This window comes from Oncorhynchus clarkii, chromosome 27 (genome assembly GCF_045791955.1).
Source record: "Oncorhynchus clarkii lewisi isolate Uvic-CL-2024 chromosome 27, UVic_Ocla_1.0, whole genome shotgun sequence".
Taxonomy (NCBI): Eukaryota; Metazoa; Chordata; class Actinopteri; order Salmoniformes; family Salmonidae; genus Oncorhynchus; species Oncorhynchus clarkii.
This window is the reverse complement of record NC_092173.1, coordinates 1859232-1881982: the sequence shown is the minus strand read 5'-3', so window position 1 is coordinate 1881982 and position 22751 is coordinate 1859232. Positions and strand designations below refer to the sequence as shown.

Here is a 22751-nt window from a genome sequence, read left to right as displayed (position 1 = left end):
AAGGAGGCCCTGACTCTAAAATGAGTCTCTCTGGGGAACATGACACCAAAGCTAAGAGGTGAGATGACAATTTTGTTTAAGAATTATTAATAAGAGTTTATTTCCAAAAATGTTCACATTTGTTTTTTAATCATAAATAGTTGCTTCAATATATCTGTTCTCAGATTTTTAAATATAGATTTTAGATGTGTATAATTTTTAAACTTTTTTAAAGCAAAATGCTACATATCCATTATTATTATCCATTCAGCTTGAGTGGAATGTTTATATCCTGTATATTTGACTGTGATATGAGGTTGTCTCACCTAGCTATCTCAAGATGAATGTAATTACTGTAAATCACTCTGGATAAGAGTATCTGCTAAATCAGGGTTCTCAATCCGTTGTCTGTGGAGGTACTGCAGGGGTTCCGAGGCACCCTGAATGTACTCGTTGCAATGTAAGACATTTGATAGAATTTTCACACGACACTACCACTTTGCCTACTCTTAATTATTGCCTAATATAATGGCATGCATATTTTTTTAACCAATTCTGATCATTGTTACGAGCAGAATTTTGACAATATTACCATTATATCAACACACTCTTCACACCCGTTTAACAACTCTAAATAGCTTTGGCAAAGTAGGCATCAAGTCCCTTGCCAATAATGTTGCCTACAAAGTTGCATACAAATGTTAATTTTCATAGAACACATATTACAGCCTAGATGCCTTCAATTGCCCAATTTATAGCCATGCCCAATTTAGGATAATTTTTTAACAACGTTTAACAGCGCTGATGTTTGAGAACCAAAACATTCAAAGGACGTTTTCTCAAAAGTGAGGTTACAAGTTTATCAACTTTCAAAGCAGAACTACTTTCCCATTGATCCTCAACTGCAGTGTATGATATACCATTTTCCAGCTCTGAGTCTCTACTTTTATCCAATTTAAAAAATACAATTTCAAATTTGGCTACACAAGACCGAACCAAGCTGGTCGGTCACATTTGACTGTATTAAACCTAGCAGTACTACTGATTTCTCTGAGAGTGAGGCAGATATATATTATTACTGTGTAAAACCTAGCAGTACTACTGATTTCTCTGAGAGTGAGGCAGATATATATTATTACTGTGTAAAACCTAGCAGTACTACTAATTTCTCTGAGAGTGAGGCAGATATATATATTATTACTGTGTAAAACCTAGCAGTACTACTAATTTATCTGAGAGTGAGGCAGATATATATTATTACTGTGTAAATCCTAGCAGTACTACTGATTTCTCTGAGAGTGAGGCAGATATATATTATTACTGTGTAAAACCTAGCAGTACTATTGATTTCTCTGAGAGTGAGGCAGATATATATTATTACTGTGTAAAACCTAGCAGTACTAATTGTACATATTTTATCTGTTGTGTTGTAGCCCAATCAAGCAGGAGAGACCAGCCTCCCCTGTACCCAGCTGTGTGTCCATGAAGAGTGACAAGTCTATGGAGCTACCTATATACTTTAGAGAGGGAGACCTTTCTACTGAACAAAGGTAAGAAGAACTCGTGGATCATGGTCAGTGAGTTAAACAACACTGTCTCTAGTCATTCCTCCTCTCCTATTTTCCCATTTATTTTTCTTGTTTTCAAAATCCATAGGCTAATACTTTTTTTCATATAGTCCTAAAACACTATTAAAAAAACACAACATTCCCTGTGTGTGTGTGTGTGTGTGTGTGTGTGTGTGTGTGTGTGTGTGTGTGTGTGTGTGTGTGTGTGTGTGTGTGTGTGTGTGTGTGTATGTGTATGCGTGCACTCCCTGGTTGAGGAGATGTAATCTCTATCCTGATTGTCTAGTCACTATTACCCCTACCTACATGTACATATTACCTCAATTACCTAGAATACCTGGTACCCCTGCACATTGACTTAGTGCTGGTACTCCTTATAGCCTCATTATTACCTCAACTACCTGGTACCCCTGCACATTGACTCAGTACTGGTACTCCTTATAGTCTCATTATTACCTCAACTACCTGGTACCCCTGCACATTGACTCAGTACTGGTTCTCCTTACAGTCTCATTATTGTTATTTTATTTTATTGTGTTACTGTTTCTTTTTTTAATTTACAAGGTACAAGGACAAGGTATCACGTCTGGTGAACAGTTCAGAGTTACATATCCTCAGTCAGATCAGTAGAAACTGGATCAGCAGCACTACAAGGTATCACGTCTAGTGAACAGGTCAGAGTTCATATCCTCAGTCAGACCAGTAGAAACAGGATCAGCAGCACTACAAGGTAGTCTGGTGAACAGGTCAGAGTTCATATCCTCAGTCAGACCAGTAGAAACTGGATCAGCAGCACTACAAGGTATCACGTCTGGTGAACAGGTCAGAGTTCATATCCTCAGTCAGACCAGTAGAAACTGGATCAGCAGCACTACAAGGTATCATGTCTGGTGGATCATGTATCAATACTGATAGGATGGAAAGAAAGGGAGCGCTGCTCTCAGATCAGTTTTCTCCATTCAAATCTTTCCTTAATTAGAAGCATCGTTTGACTTGTTTCGACGAACTTTGCCGGTACTATTAGGATGTATTGGTCTGCATGTTTTGAACGGCATTGAGCCAGTGGATTACTGAACAGAACGTGCCAACAAAACAGAGCTTTCGGGATATAAAGAGGGACTTTATCGAAAAAAACAACCATTTATTGTGTTTCTGGGATTCCTTGGATTTTAATTAATTTAATTAATTAAATTTTAATTTAATTTATTGCTATTTTTGAGTTTGAGGATGCTTGTGCAGGTTATGAATTTATGCAAATGCAGAAATTTTGTGAGGCGCTGTCCTCAGATGATCAAATGCTATGCTTTCGCCATTAAGCCTATTGTAAATCGGACAAAGTGGTTCGATTACCAAGATTCTAAGCTAAAGAATCATGTATGACACTTGTATTTTCATGAATGTTTAATATTAGGAATTTTATATTTTGAATTTGGCACTCTGCAATTTCACCGGATGTTGTCGAGGTAGGACACTAGCGCCCACCTAGCCTTAAGATTAATCCTTAGGTTGTCAAATATCGATATTATCGATAATATTTCAACCGGACAACAGCGTATTCAATAGAAAGGAAAAAGAACAGGGAGGGTGCACAAGGTCACGCGCGTAAACCTCTAGTGACAGTGAAAATGTCCACTTCCTAGTGGAAACCATAGGAACTGCAATCTGGGAGCTTTATCCCACTATATTCAATAGCAAAAACATTGACACATCAAAAAAAAACATTTCCCGGATGGATTTTCCTCTGGGTTTCGCCAGCCATATCAGTTCTGTTATACTCACAGACATTATTTTAACAGTTTTATCTACCAATAATATGCATATCCTAGGTTCTGGGCCTGAGTAACAGGCAGTTCACTTTGGGCACGCCAGACTCTCCGAAATTAAGGATACTGCCCACTAGCCTTATGATTTTAACATTATAATTATTTCACAATACTGATGACGGATCAGCACCTAGAGAAATATTATCACCTATGGTTGCAAATATTGAGGTGGCTTATTCTAATGCTTACCCAATAAAATTGCACTACATCACGGTAGGCTACACATCATAAAATATATTGAGACAAATTACAAACAGTAGCCTACAAGTAGCAAAATATAACTAAATTGATTGATTGAGCATATAACGTGGCTCACATCAACACCATTATCCCAGAAACGCAAGATACATTCCAATTTGCACACCACCCTAACAGATCCACAGATGATGCAATCTCTATTGCACTCCACACTGCCCTATCCCACCTGGACAAAAGGAACACCTATGTGAGAATGCTATTCACTGACTACAGCTCAGCAATCAACACCATAGTGCCCTCAAAGCTCATCAATAAGCTAAGGACCCTGGGACTAAACACCTCCCTCTGCAACTGGATCCTGGACTTCCTGACAGGCCACCCCCAGGTGGTAAGGGTAGGTAACAACACATCCGCCACGCTAATCCTCAACACAGGGGCCCCTCAGGGGTGCGTGCTCAGCCCCCTCCTGTACTCCTTGTTCACTCATGACTGCATGGCCAGGCACAACACCATCATTAAGTTTGACGATGACACAACAGTGTGCCTGATCACCGACAACGACGAGACAGCCTATAGGGAGGTCAGAGACCTGGCCGGGTGGTTGCAGAATTACAACCTATCCCTCAACATAATCAAGACTAAGGAGATCATTGTGGACAACAGGAAAAAAAGGACCGAGCACGCCCCCATTCTCATCGACGGGGCTGAAGTGGAGCAGGTTGAGATCTTCAAGTTCCTTGGCATCCACATCAACAATAAACTAACATGGTCCAAGCACACCAAGACAGTCGGGAAGAGGGAACGAACAACACCTATTCCCCCTCAGGAGACTGAAAAGATTTGGCATTAGATCCTCAAAAGGTTTTACAGCTGCACCATCAAGAGAATCCTGAATGTTTATATCCTGTATATTTGACTGTGATATGAGGTTGTCTCACCTAGCTATCTCAAGATGAATGTAATTACTGTAAATCACTCTGGATAAGAGTATCTGCTAAATCAGGGTTCTCAATCCGTTGTCTGTGGAGGTACTGCAGGGGTTCCGAGGCACCCTGAATGTACTCGTTGCAATGTAAGACATTTGATAGAATTTTCACACGACACTACCACTTTGCCTACTCTTAATTATTGCCTAATATAATGGCATGCATATTTTTTTAACCAATTCTGATCATTGTTACGAGCAGAATTTTGACAATATTACCATTATATCAACACACTCTTCACACCCGTTTAACAACTCTAAATAGCTTTGGCAAAGTAGGCATCAAGTCCCTTGCCAATAATGTTGCCTACAAAGTTGCATACAAATGTTAATTTTCATAGAACACATATTACAGCCTAGATGCCTTCAATTGCCCAATTTATAGCCATGCCCAATTTAGGATAATTTTTTAACAACGTTTAACAGCGCTGATGTTTGAGAACCAAAACATTCAAAGGACGTTTTCTCAAAAGTGAGGTTACAAGTTTATCAACTTTCAAAGCAGAACTACTTTCCCATTGATCCTCAACTGCAGTGTATGATATACCATTTTCCAGCTCTGAGTCTCTACTTTTATCCAATTTAAAAAATACAATTTCAAATTTGGCTACACAAGACCGAACCAAGCTGGTCGGTCACATTTGACTGTATTAAACCTAGCAGTACTACTGATTTCTCTGAGAGTGAGGCAGATATATATTATTACTGTGTAAAACCTAGCAGTACTACTAATTTCTCTGAGAGTGAGGCAGATATATATATTATTACTGTGTAAAACCTAGCAGTACTACTAATTTATCTGAGAGTGAGGCAGATATATATTATTACTGTGTAAATCCTAGCAGTACTACTGATTTCTCTGAGAGTGAGGCAGATATATATTATTACTGTGTAAAACCTAGCAGTACTATTGATTTCTCTGAGAGTGAGGCAGATATATATTATTACTGTGTAAAACCTAGCAGTACTAATTGTACATATTTTATCTGTTGTGTTGTAGCCCAATCAAGCAGGAGAGACCAGCCTCCCCTGTACCCAGCTGTGTGTCCATGAAGAGTGACAAGTCTATGGAGCTACCTATATACTTTAGAGAGGGAGACCTTTCTACTGAACAAAGGTAAGAAGAACTCGTGGATCATGGTCAGTGAGTTAAACAACACTGTCTCTAGTCATTCCTCCTCTCCTATTTTCCCATTTATTTTTCTTGTTTTCAAAATCCATAGGCTAATACTTTTTTTCATATAGTCCTAAAACACTATTAAAAAAACACAACATTCCCTGTGTGTGTGTGTGTGTGTGTGTGTGTGTGTGTGTGTGTGTGTGTGTGTGTGTGTGTGTGTGTGTATGTGTATGCGTGCACTCCCTGGTTGAGGAGATGTAATCTCTATCCTGATTGTCTAGTCACTATTACCCCTACCTACATGTACATATTACCTCAATTACCTAGAATACCTGGTACCCCTGCACATTGACTTAGTGCTGGTACTCCTTATAGCCTCATTATTACCTCAACTACCTGGTACCCCTGCACATTGACTCAGTACTGGTACTCCTTATAGTCTCATTATTACCTCAACTACCTGGTACCCCTGCACATTGACTCAGTACTGGTTCTCCTTACAGTCTCATTATTGTTATTTTATTTTATTGTGTTACTGTTTCTTTTTTTAATTTACAAGGTACAAGGACAAGGTATCACGTCTGGTGAACAGTTCAGAGTTACATATCCTCAGTCAGATCAGTAGAAACTGGATCAGCAGCACTACAAGGTATCACGTCTAGTGAACAGGTCAGAGTTCATATCCTCAGTCAGACCAGTAGAAACAGGATCAGCAGCACTACAAGGTAGTCTGGTGAACAGGTCAGAGTTCATATCCTCAGTCAGACCAGTAGAAACTGGATCAGCAGCACTACAAGGTATCACGTCTGGTGAACAGGTCAGAGTTCATATCCTCAGTCAGACCAGTAGAAACTGGATCAGCAGCACTACAAGGTATCATGTCTGGTAGATCATGTATCAATACTGATAGGATGGAAAGAAAGGGAGCGCTGCTCTCAGATCAGTTTTCTCCATTCAAATCTTTCCTTAATTAGAAGCATCGTTTGACTTGTTTCGACGAACTTTGCCGGTACTATTAGGATGTATTGGTCTGCATGTTTTGAACGGCATTGAGCCAGTGGATTACTGAACAGAACGTGCCAACAAAACAGAGCTTTCGGGATATAAAGAGGGACTTTATCGAAAAAAACAACCATTTATTGTGTTTCTGGGATTCCTTGGATTTTAATTAATTTAATTAATGAAATTTTAATTTAATTTATTGCTATTTTTGAGTTTGAGGATGCTTGTGCAGGTTATGAATTTATGCAAATGCAGAAATTTTGTGAGGCGCTGTCCTCAGATGATCAAATGCTATGCTTTCGCCATTAAGCCTATTGTAAATCGGACAAAGTGGTTCGATTACCAAGATTCTAAGCTAAAGAATCATGTATGACACTTGTATTTTCATGAATGTTTAATATTAGGAATTTTATATTTTGAATTTGGCACTCTGCAATTTCACCGGATGTTGTCGAGGTAGGACACTAGCGCCCACCTAGCCTTAAGATTAATCCTTAGGTTGTCAAATATCGATATTATCGATAATATTTCAACCGGACAACAGCGTATTCAATAGAAAGGAAAAAGAACAGGGAGGGTGCACAAGGTCACGCGCGTAAACCTCTAGTGACAGTGAAAATGTCCACTTCCTAGTGGAAACCATAGGAACTGCAATCTGGGAGCTTTATCCCACTATATTCAATAGCAAAAACATTGACACATCAAAAAAAAACATTTCCCGGATGGATTTTCCTCTGGGTTTCGCCAGCCATATCAGTTCTGTTATACTCACAGACATTATTTTAACAGTTTTATCTACCAATAATATGCATATCCTAGGTTCTGGGCCTGAGTAACAGGCAGTTCACTTTGGGCACGCCAGACTCTCCGAAATTAAGGATACTGCCCACTAGCCTTATGATTTTAACATTATAATTATTTCACAATACTGATGACGGATCAGCACCTAGAGAAATATTATCACCTATGGTTGCAAATATTGAGGTGGCTTATTCTAATGCTTACCCAATAAAATTGCACTACATCACGGTAGGCTACACATCATAAAATATATTGAGACAAATTACAAACAGTAGCCTACAAGTAGCAAAATATAACTAAATTGATTGATTGAGCATATAACGTGGCTCACATCAACACCATTATCCCAGAAACGCAAGATACATTCCAATTTGCACACCACCCTAACAGATCCACAGATGATGCAATCTCTATTGCACTCCACACTGCCCTATCCCACCTGGACAAAAGGAACACCTATGTGAGAATGCTATTCACTGACTACAGCTCAGCAATCAACACCATAGTGCCCTCAAAGCTCATCAATAAGCTAAGGACCCTGGGACTAAACACCTCCCTCTGCAACTGGATCCTGGACTTCCTGACAGGCCACCCCCAGGTGGTAAGGGTAGGTAACAACACATCCGCCACGCTAATCCTCAACACAGGGGCCCCTCAGGGGTGCGTGCTCAGCCCCCTCCTGTACTCCTTGTTCACTCATGACTGCATGGCCAGGCACAACACCATCATTAAGTTTGACGATGACACAACAGTGTGCCTGATCACCGACAACGACGAGACAGCCTATAGGGAGGTCAGAGACCTGGCCGGGTGGTTGCAGAATTACAACCTATCCCTCAACATAATCAAGACTAAGGAGATCATTGTGGACAACAGGAAAAAAAGGACCGAGCACGCCCCCATTCTCATCGACGGGGCTGAAGTGGAGCAGGTTGAGATCTTCAAGTTCCTTGGCATCCACATCAACAATAAACTAACATGGTCCAAGCACACCAAGACAGTCGGGAAGAGGGAACGAACAACACCTATTCCCCCTCAGGAGACTGAAAAGATTTGGCATTAGATCCTCAAAAGGTTTTACAGCTGCACCATCAAGAGAATCCTGACTGGTTGCATCACTGCCTGGTATGGCAACTGTTCGGCCTCTGACCACAAGGCACTACAGAGGGTAGTGCGAATGGCCCAGTACATCACTGGGGCCAGGCTTCCTGCCATCCAGGACCTATATACCAGGCGGTGTCAGAGGAAGGCCCTAAAAATGGTTAAAGACTCCAGCCACCCTAGCCACATAGAGCCACCCTAGCCACATAGAGTGCCAAGTCTAGGTCCAAGAGGCTTTTAAACAGCTTCTACCCGCAAGCCATAAGACTCCTGAACATCTAATCAAATGGCTACCCAGACTATTTGTATTGCCCCCCCCCCTTTTACACCACTGCTACTCTATGTTGTTATCATCTATGCATAATCACTTTAATAACAGTACCTACATGTACATATTACCTCAACTAACCGGTGCCCCCACACATTGACTCTGTATGGTACCCCCCTGTGTATAGCCTCCACATTGACTCTGTATGGTACCCCCTGTATATAGTCTCGCTATTGTTATTTTACTGCTGCTCTTGAATTACTTGTTACCATTATTTCTTATTCTTATTCGCATTTTTTACTTACCTGCATTGTTTGTTAGGGGCTCATAAGTAAGCATTTCACTGTAACGTCTAAACCTGTTGTATTCAGTGCATGTGTCTAATACAATTAGATTTGATTTTATTTGAATTATTGTCTAATATAATGGAGTAAATGTTTATTTTTGACCAATTCTGATGGTCAAGCAGAATTTTGACAATATTACCCTTATATCAACTCAGTCTTCAAACCCGTTTAAAACTTCTTATGGGTAGGTGAGAAGCTTGCCACCTGGTCAACATCCGGTGAAATTGCAGAGCGCCAAATACAAAATACAGAAATATTCATAATAAACATTCATAAATTATACAAGTGTTATACATCGGCTTAAAGATAAACTTCTTGTTAATCCAGTTGCTGTGTCAGATTTCAAAAAGGCTTTACGGCGAAAGCATACCATGCGATTATCTTAGGACAGCGCCCTGCATACACACATTTTCAAGCCAAGTAGAGGAGTCATGAAAGTCAGAATTTAGCGATATAATTAATCACTTATGTTTGATGAGCTGTTTCATTTTGTTCAGTAATCCACTGTCAATGGCGATCACAACATTCAGATGAATACATCCAAATAGTACCCTTAAAGTTTGTCGAAACATGTCAAACGATGTTTATAATTAATCCTCAGGTTGTCTTTTGTCAAAATAATCGGTAATATTTCCACCAGACTTATTCAAATGAAAGGAAAAAGAACCGAGGGCGAGCTCCCGGTCTTGTGTGCAAAATAGCTTCCTCATTGTTCAAAATAAAAGCCTGAAACCCTGTTTAACAACTCTAAATAGCTTTGGCATAGTAGGCATCAAGTCCCTTGCCAAGAATGTTGCCTACAACATTGCATACAATGTTAATTTTCAGCGACCACATATTACGCCCTAGATGCCTTCAATTGCCCAATTTATAGCCATGCCCAATTTAGGATTATTTTTTTAACAACATGATGTCTTACTCCAAAGGGAGAACTTGAAATAACAAGATGTAGATAATTAAATAATCAAAATAAAAACATGTTTATTATACACTCTTAGAAAAGAAGGTTCCTTATACAACCAAAAAGGCTTTTATCACTTCCTTCATATATGGAATCACTAACATACATACATACTTTTTGGGTTCAGGGAAGAAGAACCTGTAGAGTTCTGATGAACGAAAGATTAATGTTTTGAGGATATAAACCCAGCAGCCCTCCAGTGGTCAGATCAATTCCACCTGTTTCTCCAGCACCCAGTCCAGGTTTCGAACCCTCCACCATTCTGCCACAGCTCCAACTCCTTAGCCGCTAGGTGAAAACCTGAGTTAATCTTCAGAAATAAGCATGAGTTATTCTGCCAAAATGAAGACAAAATGCTATGCAGACATACATGGTCTCACATGTTATACATAATTATTATACATACATCATTGCCAAAAGCACAAGACATACTGTTGCATGTAGGTCTATATTATTTATGGATTGATTATATAGAAATATAAAACATTACTTTCTACTACTGCAAAGGAATTACATGTGGCTCAGGAACCACTGACTCGCTGCATTATTCTATAGTATTATCAAGACACCTGCTGTTAACTCTTAACTACTTAGGACAGCTCACGAGGTGTCCTAAATATCTGCCGACTCGGTGGGACTAGAGGCTTCATGCATAGCTTTAATGTATACCCATAAGTGTCAAATGTCTTTATTCTCAGCACTTATATGACCACATTTCCATTGTGGATATGGGCCCAGATCTCAACATATTGTTATATAAAAATGTAGAAAGTTTGTTTTACATAATAATAAAAAAATAAATGAATATTACTAATGTAACCCACTGTAAAGACTGTGTTTAGTTGATTGTGTTGCACTGCTCACGTCCGCGTTCTGGAACTGTCCACGTCCCCATACAGAACTGTCCGCGTCCACGTACGGCGTGGCGCCAAGCATATTGTCCTGGTTACGCGCAGAGTGGGATGAGGTGATCTTTGGAAATAATGACGGAGTTCGCTATGGTGTTGACACACCAAAGTTTAGTGTTTAATTTTCTTTTTGCTTTGCGATCAGGGACAGTATGAGTGTAGCCAGCTCCTTTTCACTCTCTATCCTTGTTTTATTTTGTGATTCACCAGATTCGTTGTCATCGAGATCAGGGACAGATGAACAAACTGCTAGCTAGCCAAGCTAGTCGGTACAGCTAGGAAAGCTAGCTAGCTACTCTACCAGCAGCATCCTAGTTATCCAAGCTAGTCGGTTCAGCTAGGTAAGCTAGCTAGCTACTCTACCAGCAGCATCCTAGTTATCCTAGTTAGTCGGTACAGCTAGGTATGCTAGCTAGCTACTCTACCAGCAGCATTTTAGTTATTTCAACTTTATTTAACCAGGTAGGCAAGTTGAGAACAAGTTCTCATTTACAATTGCGACCTGGCCAAGATAAAGCAAAGCAGTTCAACAGATACAATAACACAGAGTTACACATGGAGTAAAACAAACATACAGTGTTTGTGAGCAAATGAGGTGAGATAAGGGTACCTCCCTAGTCATTTCTGACTAGAGACTGTGTGTGTGTGTGTGTATGTGTGTGTGTGTGTGTGTGTGTGCGTGCGTGTGCGTGTGTGTGTGTGTGTGTGTGCGTGTGTTCACTCCCTGGATGAGGAGATGTAATCTCATGTTTTGTCCACAGAAACCAACAGGAGAGATTAGAGTCAGAGATTCTCAGTGGTCAGTCTTCCCAGAGTCATCAAAAAGACCTGGCCTCCATATTCAGTGTATGTGGTCCTGTTATGTACATTTGTTTTTGTTTACCTCAAGTAAAGTTGATCTGTCAATCATTCATTAATGTGATAATGAGAAAGCATATTGTCTCTTGCTTAACTTATTTACTTTATTTATTTCAGATGCTTGAAGAGAATATTATGACATTTGTGAAGAACGAGCTGAAGCTGTTCATGAGGATTCTTAGTCCAGAACTCCCAGAAGGCTTTGAGAGTCAGAAGCAGGATAAGGAAGTGGTGGATTCTGAAGATGAGAAGCAGGAGAGCAGTGCCAGAGAGGGGGCTCTGAAGATCACACTGCACGTCCTGAGGAAAATGAACCAGGTGGAGCTTGCTGACACACTGGAGAACTGTAAGATCTGTCTGACTCATGTTGAGTGCTGTTTTATAACATTTAAAAGCTGAAGCGAAAGTACAACTCAATGACATTGTAGCAGCCTTAACACAACACCTAGTGACCTCCTCAAGTAGCAGCAGGGATGTGTTGTGGTGATTCATTTAGAGAGAGATTAGAGAGAGAGACAACATTAATAATACCATCAATAATCAATAATATTATAATCAGTCACGCCAGTCTGTAATGCAATATGAAAACATTTACACATGTATAGTCAGTTAAATAATTATAATTTAAAACGTTATAACAGTCCTACAATACTGTAAGCATTAAAACAGACGGAATGTTAATATCCTCTGTGTTATTTCTAGATTCAGATGATCCTGCTGTGATTTGCCAACGTGAACTCAAATCTAATCTAAAGAAGAAGTGTCAATGTGTATTTGAGGGGATCGCTAAACAAGGAAACCCAACACTTCTCAATAAGATCTACACAGAGCTCTACATCACAGAGGGTGGAACAGGAGAGGTCAATAATGAACATGAGCTGAGACAGATTGAGACAACAACCAGGAAACAAGCAAGACTAGAGACTGCAATCAAATGGAACGACATCTTCACACCCTTAACTGGACAAGACAAACTTATCAGAACTGTGCTGACAAAGGGAGTCGCTGGCATTGGAAAAACAGTCTCTGTGCAGAAGTACATTCTGGACTGGGCTGAAGGAAAAGCAAATCAGGATGTGCAATTTTTATTTTCATTCCCTTTTCGGGAGCTGAATTTGATGAAAGAGAACAAACACACTTTCATTGAACTTCTCAATCACTTCTCAATGGAAACCAAACAATCAGGAATCTCCCTCTACAACAAGTACAAAGTTCTGTTCATCTTTGATGGTCTGGATGAGTGCCGACTGCCCCTAGACTTCCAGAAGAACAAAATCTGTTGTGATGTCACAGAGTCAACCTCAGTGGATGTTCTGCTGACAAATCTCATCAAGGGAAATCTGCTTCCCTCTGCTCTCCTCTGGATAACTACCAGACCTGCAGCAGCCAATAAGATCCCTTCAGTGTGTGTTGACCAGGTGACAGAGGTAAGAGGGTTCAATGACCCACAGAAGGAGGAGTACTTCAGGAAGAGATTCAGTGACGAGGACCTGGCCAGCAGAATCATCTCACACATAAAGACATCAAGGAGCCTCCACATCATGTGCCACATTCCAGTCTTCTGTTGGATTTCTGCAACAGTCCTTGAACACATGCTGAAATATAAGAGAGAAGAGATGCCCAAGACTCTGACTGAGATGTACACACACCTTGTGGTGTTTCATACCAAACAGAAGAATGAAAAGTATCTTGGGAAAGAAGAGACAGGTCCACACTGGAATAAAGAGAGCATTCTGTCACTGGGAAAACTGGCTTTTCAACAGCTTGTGAAGGGCAATCTGATTTTCTATGAAGAGGACCTGAAAGAGGCTGGTATTGATGTCATTGAAGCCTCGGTGTACTCGGGATTGTGCACACAGCTCTTTAAAGAGGAATGTGTGCTGTTCCAGGAGAAGGTGTACTGCTTTGTTCATCTGAGCATTCAGGAGTTTCTGGCTGCTGTATATGTGTTCCTCTCATTCATCAACAACAACGAGAATCTAATGGACAAACAGCAAACAAAATCCAATAACTTTTCTTTGCTATTCAGAGACGAGCCTGAAGTTAGTTTCTACAAGAGTGCTGTGGATAAAGCCTTACAAAGTAAGACAGGAAACCTGGACCTTTTCCTCCGCTTCCTTCTGGGCCTCTCACTGGAGTCCAATCAGAAGTACTTACAAGGTCTACTGACAAAGACAAGCAGCTCACGGAGCCATGAAGAAACAGTCAAGTACATCAAGGAGAAGATCAGGGAGAATCTTTCTCCGGAGAGGAGCATCAATCTGTTCCACTGTCTGAATGAACTGAATGACCATTCTCTAGTGGAGGAGATCCAAAGCTACCTGAGAACAGGAAGTCTCTCTGGAGCCAACCTGTCACCTGCACAGTGGTCAGCTCTGGTCTTTGTGTTGCTGACTTCAGAAAAGGAGCTGGATGTGTTTGACCTGAAAAAATACTCCAGATCAGAGGAAGGTCTTCTGAGGCTGCTGCCAGTGGTCAAAGCCTCCAGAGCTGTCCTGTGAGTACATAAAATGACACATCAGAACTAATCATCAGGAAGCAAATCTAATATATATTCAGTTTAGAGAAAAATATGTATTGTAATATATATACAATATCATATTGAATTACACATTGAATCAGTGCATTTGGTTTTCACATTAGTATAACAATATGACCATACAATTCTAGGAGACCCGAAGATGAATCTATATGTTGTTTGAGAGAATAAACCAAATGCATCTGCCTTTGTCCTTCTGCACTACTGGTGTTAAATGAACAGTGTCATGACATTGTATTAGTTAATGTGACGACTGTTGCTCATCGAATGATTAAAGGTTTCTAATTGCGTGATTAAATGAATCAAGCAATTATTAACTCATTTACCTAGGGCACCATGGGAAAATTTGTTTTATTGAGTTTCTATTTCCTAAATTAACTCAAAGTATATCAGAATATCGATTTTACAACAGTCACTAATGAATCAGTTTCCTCTACAGTCTCATTCTGAACGTCGCATAATCCGGGAATTTGCACAAACCCGAGTCCCACCAATGAGTTCTTACCACACCAATCTTAGTTGATTATTTATTTACTAGAAAGCTAAAATGATGATAAAAAATACACATACACAAAAACACAATCTAGGCTATAGATTAGAACTTAGTATAACGGGCCAACACACTATGGCGCGTGTTACCCAAAATGGGGATTTAAGGAGAGAGAAAAAGAGAAAGTACACGAGAGAAATATACATTTGGGTGCATTTGTCAGCAATGCTTATTTTAACCCTAACCTTGCCCCGAACTGCCGCTCTTATGGGTCAGAATATAATGATGTAATTACGTGTGGAAGTTCTCAGATGGGAAGCTCAGCGTGGTCCGTTTAGGCTGCTCAATTACGCACTTCTCCGGCGCAACTCTGGTTGTCCTCACGATGTCAGTGTCCTTTTGGCATAGTGGTCTGTTTCCTCACCCTTGCTCTGGAAGGGGTCTTCTGAGGATGGACAGATCTGAAACTCAGAGCTCACAGCGTAGGAATGAAACCGTTTAGATACCACGATTCGCTGGGATTGGATGCTAGGGGGTCTCATCCGTAGCTTGGGTAGAAAAAGATGTATTCTTCTGCAAACTTGTTTTGCGTTCTGGGTTCATTTACTTTTTAGATCATGGCTGCAGTTTGGGTCACATAGTCTGATATGTTAATTCTTAATGCACATGTCATATACCCTCGGGTCAGAAGTGGGTGTAACCGCCTTTAGGGCAATTCTCTGGGCGCACCGAGGCAAGGTCTAGATTTTACTCAATTCCAATTTTAGACAACTCACTTCACATTTCATCTTTACCAAAACATTCTCTTTGATTTGGACATTTTCCACGTGCAATGTATAAACATCAAGCATATCCTAGGAAAACTCTTAAAGTTAAAATGTTTCTTTATAATGTCATCTATTAACCTTTAATAACAAAACAAAAATGACATACATTTTCATGTTCCATCTATCGTCATGACCACCAATGTGGCTGACGGAAACCATTGTTCCAAAGTCCCTTATTGCATGTTTAATGTTCTGAGGGTGGGTCTCCATAGTGAGAGGACAAAGGAATGTTGTCTGTGGCCTAAGATATACCAGGGGCGTGAGGGGTCATAAAACCCCCACATCTTCAGACCCCTTCGCTGTTGGGGGTGAGAGATGATCTGTAGGGTTGTGGTCTCCTGACCTGATCAGGAGAGTCATGACAACAGTGTGTTTGTGAAGTCATGATGATCTCTTTGTCAGGCTGTCAGGCTGTGGAGTCACAGAGGAAGGCTGTGCTTCTCTGGTCTCAGCTCTGGAGTCAAACCCCTCACACCTGAGAGAGCTGGACCTGAGTAACAATGACCTGAAGGATTCAGGAGTGAAGCTGCTCTCTGCTGGACTGGGGAATCCCCACTGTAAACTGGAGACTCTGAGGTCAGTATTCCTGTAGTTGGTCAACAAGTGATAACTGTTCACCAGATCCACATGTGTTTACCAAACACACAACGTCCACACCATATGTGTTTGGACAGTGAGCTTACAGTTTTAAATTTGCGCTATGCTCCAGCCTTTTGAACTGTGTGTGTTTGTCCAGTGTGTGTGTGTGTGTGTGTGTGTGTGTGCATGCGTGTGTCCAGTGTGTGTCCAGTGCGTGTCCGTCTTGTGTGTGTTCGTCCTGTGTGTCCTGTTTGTCCATTGTGTGTGTGTTCTGTGTGTGTGTGTGTATGTGTTTGCAAGTGTATCAATCAATGAACACACAGACACACAAACAAACTAGGGCTGGGCGATATGGCCAGGTATTTGAAGGTATTTTTAGTTTTTAGCACTTTGAATACAGTGTTTGAGATGACAACCAATTAAAATGCCAGGGAGGAGTTATTGTGACAGGGTAGGAACTAAAGTGTTGATAAGTGTTTCCTAGGGGACCCTATAAGCTTTTGCTACATTGCATGTTTTCTCTTAGCTACTTCATGTAGGTAACATGTTCTTGCTCTGCATATTCCCCTTTGGTTAAGAAGAGACTGTTGCACAATCAACATGCTGATTTAGGTCTACACCATCACTGGTATTATCAGGCTGTATTAGCTAGCTACTTTTGCTCTTATTCAGTACATTTATTAGCTATCTAGCTAGATATTAGCATTAGTGGCGAACAATTAGCGTCTCACAAGATTTAGGGCAACTTGCTAAGAAAAGACAAACTAGCTGTTTTGCTGATGTAATAAACATAAACTAATAGTGTCATTACAGAACGCTGGTGGATTTATTTGAAGAAGCAAAGTGAAAACAGCTTTGTTGTCATCCACATTGTTCCATGTGCTGCATTATCCATGCAGACTGAACGCAAGTGTCTCGTGGTTGAGGAACATCAAATGCGTTCCTTGAGTGACAGGGGACGTGGATAGGTCACTGTGGAAAGCTGCACGGAGAGAAAGAGCAGAGAGAAATGACTCAAGTAAAGAAGTAAACTATAAAAATCGACATTACACATGGCATGTCACATTTAACAAACCAAACATTCAAATACCGTTATAGAAGGTAAACTAAAAACCCAAACCGGTCCCTGCATCAATATCGGTATAGAAGGTAAAGTAACAACCCAAACTGGTCCCTGCATCAATACCGGTATAGAAGGTAAAGTAAAAACCCAAACCGGTCCCTGCATCAATACCGGTATAGAAGGTAAAGTAAAAACCCAAACCGGTCCCTGCATCAATACCGGTACATCATGAAATATACCGCCCATTCCTAACACACACACACAGACACACACACACATACTGGACACACACACACTGTTTCACACACAAACTCGACACACACATACACACTGGACACACACATCCGGCCGTGATTGGGAGTCCCATAGGGAGGCGCACAACTGGCCCAGCGCCGTCTGGGTTTGGCTGAGATAGGCCGTCGTTGTAAATAAGAATGTGTTCTTAACTGACTTGCCTAGGTAAATAAAGGTTAAATTAAAAAATGTACACTGGACACACACACAAAATCCTAAAATAAAAGGTGACATTATGTACTGTCACCTCGAATAAAACAATACAATCTAAAAACTCAATACAATCTAAATGTGATTCCTCACTGTCTGTCTTTTGACTGATACTGCTTTTTAAACTGGTCTGGTCAGTCTACTCAATCAATCAGTCAAATGTATTTATAAAGCCCTTCTTATATCAGCTGATGTCACAAAGTGCTGTACAGAAATCCAGCCTAAAACCCCAAACAGCAAGCAATGCAGGTGTAGAAGCACGGTGGCTAGGATAAACACCCTAGAAAGGCCAGAACCTAGGAAGAAACCAGGAGAGGAACCAGGCTATGAGGGGTGGCCAGTCCTATTCTGGCTGTGCCGGGTGGAGATTAGAACAGAACATGGCAAAAATGTTCAAATGTTCATACATGACCAGCAGGGTCAAATAATAATAATCACAGGTCAGCACCTCAGGAGTAAATGTCATTTGGCTTTTCATAGCCGATCATTCAGAGTATCTCTACCACTCCTGCTGTCTCTAGAGAGTTGAAAACAGCAGGTCTGGGACAGGTAGCACGTCCGGTGAACAGGTCAGGGTTCCATAGCCGCCGGCAGAACAGTTGAAACTGGAGCAGCAGCATGACCAGGTGGACTGGGGACAGCAAGGAGTCATCAGGCCAGGTAGTCCTGAGGCATGGTCCTAGGGCTCAGGTCCTCAGAGAGAGAGAGAGAGAGAGAGAGAATACTTAATTTCACACTGGATAAGACAGGAGCAATACACCAGATATAACAGACTGACCCTAGCCCCCCGACACAAACTATTGCAGCATGTCTACTCAAATATTTGTACTAAACATTTATCTCTCTACAGGCAATACTTTGATAATTTGTCATTTCTAATAATGATACATTAATTTATGGATATGGCAGTTTTCAGGACACTGATATATCTAAAAATGTTGAAAAAATACACTGCCACAATTTTCACCGCCCAAAGAATAGCAGTCTGATTTTAAAATGTTTTGACTCTTTGCAGACTGTCACGCTGTCTAGTCACAGAGGAAGGCTGTGCTTCTCTGGTCTCAGCTTTGAGGTCAAACCCCTCACACCTGAGAGAGCTGGACCTGAGCTACAATCACCCAGGAGTCTCAGGAGTCAGACTGCTCTCTGCTGGACTGGAGGATCCACACTGCAGACTGGAGAAACTCAAGTTTGTAGAGGGTTTATGTCAATGTTCATATCAGACATGTTTGACTTATCAGGCTAGTTAAGACAAACATTCTTACCACCATTTGGACAAAGGTATATGCTGACTGTGTGTGTGTGTGTGTGTGTGTGTGTGTGTGTGTGTGTGTGTGTGTGTGTGTGTGTGTGTGTGTGTGTGTGTGTGTGTGTGTGTGTGTGTGTGTGTGTGTGAGTGAGTTCAGGTGTATCACTCAATGACTGTCTGTTCTTCTGCTTACCGCTACAGTGTGGAACATGGTGGAGAGTACACAATGAAACCTGGGCTTAGAAAATGTGAGTGTTGACTGCTGTGAAGAATATTACTAAGAATAAGTCTTAATTCAAGTTAAGTCAAAGTCAAAGACCACCATCATTACTTACTTGGTCATATTAAATATCAGCTGTAGTTCTACAGAAGCAGAAATCAGGGACACCAACATTTAAAAATAGTTGTTTTGACAATGTGTGTGTCTGTGTTTGTGTGTGGCGTGTTCGTATTACATAAGAAATGTGTGTTTGTGTTCATGATGTATACAGGTGTTGTCACGTTCTGACCCTAGTTATTGTGTTACTTGTTTGTTTTAGTTGTTCAGGACGTGAGTTGGGTGGGCATTCTATGTTTTGTGTGTCTAGGTTGTTTTTCTGTGTTCGGCCTAGTATGGTTCTCAATCAGAGGCAGGTGTCGTTAGTTGTCTCTGATTGAGAATCATACTTAGGTAGCCTGGGTTTCACTGTTTGTTTGTGGGTGATTGTTTCCGTGTCTGTGTGTGTGTGTGTGTGTGTGTGTGTGTGTGTGTGTGTGTGTGTGTGTGTGTGTGTGTGTGTGTGTGTGTGTGTGTGTGTGTGTGTGTGTGTGTGTGTGTGTGTGTGTTTTCGGTTTTGGTTATTCACGTTACATTTATTGTTTTTCTATGGAGTGTTCAGTTTGTGTTTAAACAACCATGGACACTTACCACGCCGCATATTGGTCCTCCGATCCTTCTCGCCTCTCCTCTTCAGACGAGGAGGACGAAAGCCATTACGTGTGTGTGTGTGTGTGTGTGTGTGTGTGTGTGTGTGTGTGTGTGTGTGTGATTAATGTGAATAAGTGTGTTTTATATTACCATAAAGTATAACATAAGATCATTCAACAAGTCTCAAGTTACCTTAATTTCTCCTTTTGATACCTAGAAACATCTACATTAAATGAATTAGTGAAAAGTGAGTTAACATTCTGTGAATGATGATGATTTCTAATATTGCGTCTGTTTTCATCCATCAGATGTGTGTGATCTGACACTGGACCCAAACACAGTAAACAGATTCCTCTCTCTGTCTGAGGAGAACAGAAAGGTGACACGTAGGAAAGAGGAGCAGCTGTATCCTGATCACCCAGAGAGATTTGAGGGCTGTGAACAGGTGCTGTGTAGAGAGGGTCTGACTGGGCGCTGTTACTGTGAGGTAGAGTGGAGTGGGAGAAGGGTTGGCATCGGAGTGACATATATAGGAATCAACAGGAGAGGAGGGGGTGATGACTGTTGTCTTGGATGGAATAACAAGTCCTGGAGTCTGTTCTGCTCTGACAACAGTTACTATGCTTGTCACAATAATATTACCACAACCATAGACGTCCACCCCTCCGGCTCCCACAGAGTAGGAGTGTATCTGGACTGCTCAGCCGGCACTCTGTCCTTCTATAGAGCCTCCTCTGACACACTGACCCACCTGTACACATTCACCTCCACATTCACAGAGCCCCTCTATACAGGGTTTAGGGTTTGGGGTGATGACTCCTCAGTGTCCCTGTAAATAATAACCTGTAAATAACTACCATGTTAACAGTGATCCACACACACACACATTGGACACATACACACAAACACTGGACACACACGCACACAAACAAGACACACACACACACGACATACACACACACACACACACACACACTGGGGACACACATACCGCACACACACACACACACACACACACACACACACACACACACACACACACACACACACACACACACACACACACACACAAGCACACACACACACACTTGACATACACACAGACACACTGATATACACACACTCTGGACACACACACACACACTGGACTCACACACACTGATATACACACACACCGGACAAACACTGGAAACACACAAACACACACACACACACACTGATATACACACACAATGGACAAACACACACACACACTGAAAACACACAAACACACACACTGACACACACACACACACACTGGACACAATTAAACACACACACTGGGCACACACACACACACACACTGGACACACACACACACACTGACAAAAACTGGACACACACACACACACTGACACACACACACACACACACACACACTGGACAAACACACACTGGACAAACACACACTACATGCGCACACACACACACACACACACACACACACACACACACACACAAACACACACCCGCTGGATGCACACACACACTGGACACACACCCTGGATGCTCAAACACACTAGACTCACACACACACACACACACACACACACACACACACAAACACACACACACACACACACACACACACACACACACACACACACACACAGGACACACACACACACACTGGACACACACACGCTGGATGCACACACACACACACTGGACACACACACACATGCCTCACACACATACTGGACTCACACACACACACACACACACACACACACACACACACACACACACACACACACACACACACTGGACACACACACACACACTGATACACACACACAGGGGCGGCAGGGTAGCCTAGTGGTTAGAGCACACCGGAACACAAACCCCCGAGCTGACAAGGTACAAATCTGTCGTTCTGCCCCTGAACAGGCAGTTAACCCACAGGCCGTCATTGAAAATAAGAATTTGTTCTTAACTGACTTGCCTGGTTAAATAAAGGTAAAAAAAAAAAACACACACACTGGACACACACACACTGAACACACACACACACACACACACACACACAAGCACACACACACACACACTTGACATACACACAGACACACTGATATACACACACTCTGGACACACACACACACTGGACTCACACACACTGATATACACACACACCGGACAAACACTGGAAACACACAAACACACACACACACACACTGATATACACACACACCGGACAAACACTGAAAACACACAAACACACACACTGACACACACACACACACACTGGACACAATTAAACACACACACTGGGCACACACACACACACACTGGACACACACACACACACTGACAAAAACTGGACACACACACACACACACACTGACACACACACACACACACACACACTGGACAAACACACACTGGACAAACACACACTACATGCGCACACACACACACACACACACACACACACACACACACACACACACACGCTGGATGCACACACACACTGGACACACACCCTGGATGCTCAAACACACTAGACTCACACACACACACACACACACACACACAGGACACACACACACACACACACTGGACACACACACGCTGGATGCACACACACACACACTGGACACACACACACATGACTCACACACATACTGGACTCACA

At 41.6% G+C, this 22751-nt stretch overlaps 1 protein-coding gene across 1 annotated transcript; it reads left to right on the top strand.

The window, feature by feature from the left end:
- Positions 1–20: 20 nt before the first annotated feature.
- Positions 21–20980, top strand: LOC139385910 (NLR family CARD domain-containing protein 3-like). Its single transcript, XM_071131203.1, has 10 exons — positions 21–58; positions 1413–1529; positions 5554–5670; positions 11823–11907; positions 12037–12265; positions 12628–14416; positions 16178–16351; positions 18937–19110; positions 19372–19418; positions 20386–20980. Exons 1-10 carry the CDS (start codon positions 21–23, stop codon positions 20910–20912), a joined length of 3297 nt encoding a protein of 1098 aa, XP_070987304.1. The 3' UTR covers positions 20913–20980.
- Positions 20981–22751: the final 1771 nt, after the last annotated feature.

What these genes read in the sequence shown, in the direction of transcription:
- LOC139385910 (XM_071131203.1), top strand. Translation starts at nt 21, where the DNA reads ATGAGTCTCTCTGGGGAACATGACACCAAAGCTAAGAG. An exon ending in ACCTGGCCTCCATATTCAGT is followed by an intron (nt 11,908 to 12,036) that starts GTATGTGGTCCT and finishes TATTTATTTCAG; the next exon opens with ATGCTTGAAGAGAATATTAT. An exon ending in TGTAAACTGGAGACTCTGAG is followed by an intron (nt 16,352 to 18,936) that starts GTCAGTATTCCT and finishes GACTCTTTGCAG; the next exon opens with ACTGTCACGCTGTCTAGTCA.